At 40.7% G+C, this 10,077-nt stretch overlaps 1 protein-coding gene across 1 annotated transcript; it reads right to left on the bottom strand.

The window, feature by feature from the left end:
* Positions 1 to 1,685: 1,685 nt before the first annotated feature.
* Positions 1,686 to 9,827, bottom strand: LOC147944451 (uncharacterized). The gene is made up of 10 exons (XM_087512593.1): positions 8,876 to 9,827; positions 6,463 to 8,708; positions 4,451 to 4,585; positions 3,253 to 3,529; positions 3,077 to 3,182; positions 2,888 to 3,009; positions 2,289 to 2,391; positions 2,033 to 2,147; positions 1,791 to 1,961; positions 1,686 to 1,748 (listed from the first exon to the last, which is right to left on the bottom strand). Exons 1-10 carry the CDS (start codon positions 9,825 to 9,827, stop codon positions 1,686 to 1,688), a joined length of 4,290 nt encoding a protein of 1,429 aa, XP_087368719.1.
* Positions 9,828 to 10,077: the final 250 nt, after the last annotated feature.

Below are 10,077 nucleotides of genomic sequence, written 5' to 3'. Positions count from 1 at the left end.
CCTTCCTCCCTTGCCTTCGTCACACGAGCTGGTCAGCCACTAAAATCCCGATCATCGGACCTATCTTTTCCTGCGTCCATCAAAGGAGGCGTAAGCAAACAAAGTTTACTTAGTGGAGCGGTCATCCCGTCTCACTAGGCTCAGTTCAACGATCTCAAACTAACACAGGGTATATTCCAATCAAGTCACGTAAGTCAATCAAATTCCATAGGATAGTCGCCTAAATCGCTTAGACCAACCATCATTCATATTGCAATAGAAACCATAACCATATAGACAAGCAATCAACAAGACTAAATAAACCACGGGTCAAGAGAATCAACCATGGAACTCGGCCACAGTCAAGCACTCACCTTCGGTATCGACCTAAGGTGTTGAACTCTCGATTCCTATGCTCGGATCTGATCCCCACTTCTACACGGACAGATCGATACCATCAGTATCTGAGATATATTCCATAACCATCGACGGATCAAGGTGGAAGAACACTTACCGTTCTTCTCGACTCTGGACTTAGGATCTCTCTCTCGGTTTAAGCTCGACGGAAACTCTCCTCTTTCTCTCTTGCGGCGGCTCTCGGATACTTGTGCAAAACTTAGAGAAACTCTAAGGGTTTTATCCCTTATATAGGATCCACGAACCGCCCTAAGTTGCCTTAGAACGATAAGTCTGACCGCCCATAATTCTCGCATCTAGTCTTATCCGATCACCTTTCCATTACTGCGAGTTTCCATTTCTCTCGGGTTTCCTTACCCGTGAGTCGGCTTAAATCTCCGCGAGATATCGAGTCCTTTAAGCCCTCTATCGGCCCATCGTCCAATCCATGCCACCTCGTCCATTGGCCCGGTCCATCGATCACCGATGCAACCATTTTCGGATAGTTCACTTCACTATCACTATCACTTCACTATCACTATCACTTCACTATCACTACCACTATCACTATCACTATCACTATCACTACCACTAGGACTTTCATTCCTGTTTTACTCGGACTGTCTCTCGGACTAAGTACCAAAACCTCCCATCTCATTTCTCGACAATTTACAAACCTGTTCGTCCGAACCAATTTTCATCCAGAAACTTGCAAGCCTGAATGATCTTATCACTGTAAACTTGGGATTCCATTTCTTCAGTTCAAACGTCTGTTCACTACTTCAGTAGTCTCGAACTCTCCATTTCCATACCCAATCTTCATAACTTATCGAGTTCTTCCATCGGACTCTATCATCGCTGGCTACCGCATTCTATCGGCAATTCTCGATACCAAGTATCGGCAACTCTCGGCAATCTTCGATACCAAGTATCGGCAACTCTCAGCAAATCCTCGATACCAAGTATCGGCATTCCTCGGCACTGGTTACCGGTATTTCTCGGCTCTAGTTCTCGGTAACTCTCGATACAAACTCTCGGTCTATCTCGGTATCGTTCCTTGGTAACTCTCGATAAAGACTCTCGGTCTTTCTCGGTATCGTTTCTCGGTCATTCTCGACACTGATTCTTCGGCACTCTCGGCACTGATTTCTCGGCACTCTCGGCACTAATTTCTCGGCACTCTCGGCACTGATTTCTCGGCACTCTCGGCACTAATTTCTCGGCACTCTCGGCACTAATTTCTTGGCACTCTCGGCACTAATTCCTCGGCACTCTCGGCACTAATTCCTCGGCAACTCTCGGCAATTCTGTTACCGAGGTTCCGGGTTGTTACAGTAGGCCTCTGTAACATAATGGAACTTAAAAATTGGTTCCTGAGAAGGTAGTTGAGTATATGAGAAGAAATAAGATCATACCTTCTTGGCTGCAACTGCTGGAGGTATCTCAATATGTGCGCCAGAAAAACTCTGGTACTTAGCAAAGAAATTGTATTCTCGGACTTTAATGCAGAATACAAAGTCTCGCCCAACTAAATTTTGGATTTCATTGGGGACTATTAGGCCAAATGCATCATTTTGAGCAACATTCTGTAGTTGAAAGATAAGGAATAGGTTATTGGTACTGAGAGCCAACATTTTAGAAGTTGAAGTTGGCTTACATTTTTGGCAGCCAAGGTAAATGCAGCTGTTTTGAATAATTTCTTAGCCGGTACATCAAAAAGAACAAAAGTTGTTGTTTGGCACACATCATCAACAATAACTCCGATGCGGTATCTGGAAGAAGAGAAAGGTGATAAGGGTCTTATATAAGATACATATAGATGTCCATAAACAGGAGGGAAGAATATGTTGATTACCGTAGCCGACCAATAGACGTTTCAGAGTCGCATGTCCCACCACATCTTAATGTATCACCTGATGTTTCCATTTTCTTGAAGCAGGTCGTGCATGATATGAAGAACCACCCACTGCTTAAAATCAAGTCGACCACCTTTGCCTTGCACCAGAACAGTTTTTCCTGGCAGTATAAATGAAAACAAGAAATTACATTTCTCAAAACCAAACGGTCGGAGGCATGAGGGTGAGGAGGACTACCTGCCCGTTTTGCTCATCAACATAAGCAAGGACTTGGGAAATGTTTTGTATCTCAGAAGGAACAAACATGGGAGTGGTGTTTTCAATGGTAGGAATTAGTTCTTTTTGGTAAAAAGCATTGCATGTCAAAACGAAAATGCCAATGTTAGTTTAGTCGCAATGTTGCCTATTTCTTGAGTTTCAAAAAGGGCAGAAAATGTTTCTACCTTTTCTGGAATTCTTCAATAATGATGTTATCAACATTCCAAAAAAATTTGGTTGAGGCAGTAGCATTGAGATATAGGACGCCTAAGATATAGTTGTATTGAAAATAGTAAGTAAATATATCCAGTTAAGGGAAATAGCTAACAAAAATAAGGGTGAAGGAGTCTAACACATTTTACATTGGCAGTCAAATAAATATAAGGATGTAGATATACCATGCAAGTTTTTGGGGTTCACACCAGTGACAATTACTACAATATGCTCTTCTTGAAGCTCGATCTCTCCACGGGCCTTAGTTGATTGGTTCCCCCAGACGGAGACATAACCGGTTTCCCCACTGAGAAACAGAAGATATTAAAAATTGAATAGTAAAGAAATGGTAGGAAGTTAAACATATTTAATACCTGTCATATACACATGTAAGAATAAGGTTTGAGGTAGTCTTAGGTGGAGTTGTGGTTTCGTCAACCTTGTCGGCATTCCGAATACATGTGACTTGGGCCACAATATCTAGGGGACAATGAGTGAACGACATATTAGATAATGATATACAAATCATATATTACTATATATTTATTACGTGCCTGGTAAGATCTCCCCTTTCCCACAAAGGATTGGATGTCCTTGTAGTTTCGAATACAAAAATACTCTTGGGGAATAGAGTATTCGTCGGGATCAAGAGCATCCATTGTGGTGTGGTCATTGAAAACAATCTTGTACGCATGGTCAGTAAGACGGTAGGAATTTGGTTGCTTCCTCACATCGAAATTAGTTGTCATGAATAGGCAACCATGTTTGAGGGTAGATCTAAACTTATGAAGGCGTCGTGGGTGGATGGATGCTTGTATAACATTAGCCTAAACAATTGAGAGATTACAAATTAGGGAAATTAGTTAGATGGATTCAAAACACAGGGCATTGTTTGGATTCAAAAAGCATTAAATATGTACCCCTCATCCAGAAGAAGACACTCAACACTAAGAAGAAGGTTGTTGCGTTTGAAGTCGCGGGCATCCCAGAAATGGAGTAGGCGGATGACAATGGTTGGTGTGTCTATGGACTCAACAATTTGAGCCAGCTTGAGATAGGAGAAAGTAGGGCTATCTGAAGGAGAATCTTTGGAAGTCATTTGTGTTTTTATAGGTTAAAGGAAGGGTTGTCTGCGTTTTAATTTTCGTGGGGGATGAAATGAACTATATATATAAAAGGTAAGGCTTTGAATCGGGGTACTAAAAAGAACAGAAAGGTGGTATCGTAACCAACTACACAATTAAGGAAAGGCAAAGAATCATGAATGTAATTATAAAATCACGGTGGTTAGGGGATTAAACCATTAAGGAAAGGCATATAATCAAGGTAGAATTTACTGTTAGTGGAGGTAAATAACTTAGGGGCGGCTTTGAATCGGGGTAGTAATTAGATCAAGAAGGTGGTATCGTAATGGACTGCACAATTAAGGGAAGACATATATTGAGGAATGAAATTAGGAAAACACAGTGGTTAGGAGATTTAACCATTAAGTAAAAGCATGTAATCAGGGTAGAATTTGGAAAATAACTAAGGATCATAATCAAGAGAAGAGAATAATCTAAATCTAATATCTAATATATAAAATCAAATCAGAATAATTTGGTGAACCCTTATGGGAAGGCATAAAATCAGGGTTCAATTACTTTTTAAGCGAAGAAAATAATTAAGGGAAAAAACGAATGGAGGTTTACATCTAATATAGACAGTAGGAAAACCGAATGGCATTTGAAATTTAACTGTTTACCAACCTGGCCTCCAGAAAGGAATAGTTCTCTCTTAGATCCCGTAGTATCGCAGGCAAGGTGAAAAGAGTAATTGGTGGCAGATCCCGTAGTGTCACAGTTCTTTAACTCTAGATGTATGTTTCTCTTTTCGTCATTCAGCTGAAACGGGGAATCGAAACACAATTAGGCCTAACTATTTTCTTCCAGTGCTTTCCTTGGAAAGGTCAACCGATCATAATAAGCATAGCAAAATGGTGGAAACTGGAAACATAGATTAGTAAAAACGCATTAGCACACATAAACAAAAAACCCCATAAACAAAAGCAGCTTATATTATGAATTTGGATCCAAAATTTACACAGAAATGCATTACACTTAACATTTAACTTAACCGTAGAACAAATGGTAATCGAAAGACCATGAATTTTAGTAAACTCATCACTTGAGAGACGACGAAGTGAAGAACTCCTCTGCCGCTTTCTTTGACAATGCCAACAAACAAAAGATACAGTGCGATAAGGGAGGTTGTTACAAACTTGGTCAGATCAAGCAGCTATTGATGAGCGAAATACCTCTTAAGAAGACGAACCTTTGAAAAGCTCCAGGTTGAAGACCGTTTACCATCAAGGAGTAACCGAACGGGCATCAGTCTCGGCTGTCAACTTTAGCGTCAAGTCTCACCATATCAAACCCACCAAACAAAAACATCAATTTAATACCAATACCAATTTGGGAAACATTTATACCAAGACTAGTTATGGTCATTACAAGGTTCTCTGAATTCGACATCTCACAATGACATCACAGCGTAACATCCAATGGGATTCGTCAAACAAATCGAGTAAAGTAAAACATATAACAAAAACTTTCAAGGACATAAAGAACGGGAAGAAAAGTTGCCTTGCTTCAAGAGAAGGAAATGACAAGAGGCAAGGAAGAGGAGAATACAGATCTCTATCCAATGAGCTTCACTCCGAGACGGCTAATTCGGGTTCTGCCGGATAATACGGAACTCTAACAAATGAGATTCACTTCGAGACGGCTAATTCGGGTCTTGCTGGAGTGGTACGGAAAAGGGGGGAGGAGTGGGGAAGAGAGAGAGGCGACGAAGTCGGAGATCTGGTCGGTGTTGGTTTGGGGGGCGGAAAAACTTGTCTGGCCCATGCAGTTTCAGCCCAGTATGAAAAGCCCGTCGACTAAAAGCACATTAGGAGTAGAATTAGATCGGGGAAAAAGAGAATGTAGATGAGACACGTGGCAGTTAGATAGGGTGTTCTTAAAGGGTGTAACCCTACTTTATTATAATAGATTATAACTAAATAATTTTTTTAAATAATTATAATAATATAAACTTTAACCAACTTTAAAAATATCATTTACGGTTGCATTTATTATTATAACTCTTCACTAGATTAAGATTCGTGCTAGAACACATGTTGAAATTCCTTTTATTTATATTATAATTTTAGAATAATATATAATTTATACGATTGTTTTTAAAAGTTTTTTGGATAAAACATTATGCAATAAAATCATATTCTAAAAATACATATTTTGTAAGTTTTCTATTATTAATTTTGTAATTTTATGTATGAGAAATGGTTATGTTTGTTTGTTTTTTATTTTAATTTTTGAACATGTTTGGTGAAATTTTTTTAATATGATCCGTGCTTAGGTAAAAGTTTATTTTCAACTGCACAATAAGATCTCGGAAATCACGATTTAATGTGATAAATTACCAAGATTTTATTCATTTTTACGCTTAACAATAAATATATATATTTTTTTTTTTTTTTCCAACCAAACTATATAAAAATTAAAATATAACTCCATGATTGGTTGCCCAAACAGGAGGATAAGAGTTTACAAAGATAGAATCTGAAGGTAGAGATCGTGAAGATCGAGCTAGGTAATCGGCTCTGACATTGGCATCTCTGAGAGATCTTGGTTAGGGTGAAGGAGGTAAAAGAACTTCGAAGCAGAGAGAAATCCTCCAACAGATTAGAAAAAGCCGGCCAGTCTTCCGGCGTCTGCACCATCGCCGTTAGCTCTACGCTATCCGTCTCGAAAGCCTGACAATCGACTCCAGCCACCAGTAAAGACTCCATAGCCCAGATCAACGCTTGTAATTCTGCATGTAAAGGGGACATACTCCGACGGTGACTCCGTGCTCCCAACAGGATCGTTGTAAGCTCTCCACTGCAACACCACCAGCCCAAACCCTGGTATGGGTCTGTACCTTTCCAAGAACCATCAACTTGGCAACGGGGAGAGGAACCCCTATCCTCCGAAAAAGACGGAGGATCCAGATAATTCACTGAGTAAGACTTGGCCTCCTCCCACAATAATTTATCCGTAGCCGCTTGATTCAAAATCTCAAGAGATTCTCCCTCAATACCCTGGAAAACTTTTTTATTCCTATCTTTCCAAATTGACCAAATAATCCAAGGTAGTTGAATGCCAATATCCGGGACCCCAGATTGCGAAGATGCCCGCCAAAAAATGAAGTCTATATTCGCATAAATCGATGAGTATGGAAAGCCCCCCTGGTCCGTCCGTATAGGCGACACCTCCCAAATACATCGAGACCTAGGGCACTCAAAGAGCGCATGATTTATAGTTTCCACTTCAAAATCGCATCTCTTACACACGGTGTCACAACGAACACCCCGATGTGCAAGACGCTCCAACACAGGTAGAGTACCCGAACCAATCTGCCAGAAAAAGTGTTGGATCTTGGAGGGTACATCAAGTTTCCACGATTGGGCCCTCAAAGCCGTACACGTCGGCCCATACTCTACATCCCTAATTAATTCCCGAGCTAACCGGTAACCTGATTTGACAAAATATTTCCCAGATTTAGTATAATGCCATATTAATCTATCCGGTTGATTAGTTCTACTAACCGGCATACTCCGAATTAGTTGAATATCCCCTGGATCAAAAAACTCCTCCAAAGTAGGTAGATGCCAATCCTTAGTCTCCGGGTTAATTAAATGATTAACCATTAAACTCGGAAGCCACAGCCTCCCTTGACCATTCGCCGGTCTAGGGCGAATATCCGGTATCCATGGATCACGCCAAACCGAAATGGAATGGCCAGAGCCTACCGCCCATCTGGCCCCCTGCTCCACCAATCCCTTGATGGAATAAATACTTCTCCAAGCAAAGGACAGATTATATGGTTTTTTTGCCATAAGAGGATGTTTGTTCCTGAAATATCGACTTTTCATCACCTTAGCCATTAAAGACGTTGGGTATTGAATTAGACGCCAAAACTGTTTGGCCAACATAGCCTCATTAAATTGTTCCAGAGCTCGGAAGCCAAGTTCCCCTTCAGCTTTATCTGTACATAATTTGTCCCACGCAACCCAGTGCATACCACGAGCTTTGTCATTGGATTTCCACCAGAAAGTGGAAATTGCACTTGTCAATTTAGATGTTAGTTCCTGAGGTAGCTTATAACACGACATAACATGGGTAGGTAATGCCAAAGCCACTGATTTAATCATAATTTCCTTGCCACCCTTCGACAAACACTTTGCAGACCAGCCATTTACACGATCATCTAGCCGATCCTTAACATAGCTAAAAACCTTAGTTTTCGAACCTTGAAGATTCTCAGGAATACCCAGATAAGAACCCATGCCACCCTCCTTAGAAATCCCAATAACTGACTTTAACTGGGATTGAATATCCGGAGTAACCTTTTTGCCAAACATAATAGATGATTTAGCCAGATTGACCTCTTGACCTGAGGCTCTGCCATAGGTACCAATTATATCCATAACCGTCCTACATTCCTGGGCAGTTGCTTTGCAAAAGAACAGGCTATCATCCGCAAACAGCAAATGCGAAACAGTAGGACTACCACGGGCGATGGTAATACCCGTCAATTTTTCCTCTCTTTCAGCCTTCTTAATATTAGCTATCAAAACCTCTGTGCAAAGAATAAATAAATATGGTGATAAAGGGTCCCCTTGACGTAACCCCCTCTGAGGTCTAATAAAACCTCTGGGCTGACCATTCAGAAGGACTTGGTACGACACTGATGATACACACCACATAATCCACGAAATCCATCTCATATCAAATCCTAACTTGACCAAAACCGCCTCCAGAAACTCCCACTCTACCCGATCATATGCCTTACTCATATCCGTTTTAAACGCCAAAAAGTCCGAATTACACCTACTATTAGTATTTAATCCGTGAAACATCTCTTGAGCCACCAAGATGTTATCAGTAATTAACCATCCAGAAACAAATGCTGATTGAGTTTCTGAGACCAAGCGAGGCAATAGACGCTTCAGACGGAAACAAAACACTTTTGAAATAATCTTATAGCCCACATTACATAGGCTTATAGGTCTAAACTCCGCCATCCGCTGAGGCCGATCCACTTTAGGAATAAGACAAATATTGGTCTAATTTAAAAGCAGATCAAACCTGCCAGTGCGAAAAAATCTCTAATTAAAGCCACTAAATCCCCTTTGAGAGAAGACCAAAATCTTTGGAAAAACAAAGCTGTCATCCCATCAGGACCTGGAGTTTTCTCCGGATGCATAGCAAATAGGGCTTGTCTGACTTCCCTTTCCGAGATATCCCTGATGAGATCTCTGTTCATACCTGCCGTAACAATCGGATCAATAGCTTGTTGCATCTCAGAAATATCTCCACCATCGGATTTCTTGAACAGATCCTCAAAATATGTTGTAGCTATATGTTCCATACCCGACGCTGATTCATCCCAAACGTTATTTGCACCAAATAAACCAATTATCCTATTACGAACCCGCCTTTGTTTAGTGGATGCGTGAAAATATGAAGTGTTTTTGTCCCCAACCCTTAGCCAAAATTTTCTGCTCTTTTGTTGCCAATAAATCTCTTCATCCCGGTATGCCTCTTTCAATTTCCTCTCAATTCTCCGAATATCTTCCAGCGAAACCGAGTCATCCATCTTCGCGTCATGCAAAGCAGTCTTCAAAGAAGAAATAATTGATGGGCCAGTACTGACATTATTTTTCCTCCACCAGGAAATCGAATTCCTACAATTCCTTAATTTATCAATAAAACCCGGAGTCCTAATATTCCGTGTCCGATTCCATCCAAACTCAACCGCTCCAGCCAAGCCCTCCTTACCCAACCACCGCTTATCAAACCGAAATTGTCTCTGTCTCCGCCGGACCGCCGTCAAACAAGTTGCTAAAATTGGACTATGATCAGAATCAATCATCTCCAAATACTCCACTTTCGAATTGGGATAGAGGGCGTGCCAGTCTTCATTACCTAAAGCCCGGTCAAGTCGGCAACGAATCACTTGATTATTACACCGATTCCCTCGCCAGGATAATTGATCCCCATAACATGGAAATTCAAGCATCCCGCAATCCTTAATCATTGAGATAAAAGGTTTGAAGGAAGAAGCTGACCTCAAGGCACCACCCTGCTTCTCATGGTTACCAATTAATTCATTAAAGTCTCCAATAATAAACCAAGGATCAATACGAAAAGATCCAATATCTGTTAATTTATCCCACACTTTTCCGTGATGTTGGGGAACCGGATCACCATAAACAAAAGATAAATATACCAATTGATGATCAAAAACAGCTTTTGTATCAATTATACGATCATTATGAAATAGAACA

Source organism: Camelina sativa, chromosome 5, assembly GCF_030686135.1.
Source record: "Camelina sativa cultivar CO46 ecotype springtype chromosome 5, ASM3068613v1".
Classification (NCBI taxonomy): Eukaryota; Viridiplantae; Streptophyta; class Magnoliopsida; order Brassicales; family Brassicaceae; genus Camelina; species Camelina sativa.
The sequence above is the reverse complement of the archived record's forward strand: the minus strand, read 5'-3'. Positions and strand labels throughout refer to the sequence as shown.

What these genes read in the sequence shown, in the direction of transcription:
- LOC147944451 (XM_087512593.1), bottom strand. Translation starts at nt 9,827, where the DNA reads ATGATTAAGGATTGCGGGATGCTTGAATTTCCATGTTATGGGGATCAA. An exon ending in GCGTAGAGCTAACGGCGATG is followed by an intron (nt 4,586 to 6,462) that starts GTGCAGACGCCG and finishes TCCCCGTTTCAG; the next exon opens with CTGAATGACGAAAAGAGAAA. An exon ending in GGGGAGATCTTACCAGGCAC is followed by an intron (nt 3,183 to 3,252) that starts GTAATAAATATA and finishes ATTGTCCCCTAG; the next exon opens with ATATTGTGGCCCAAGTCACA.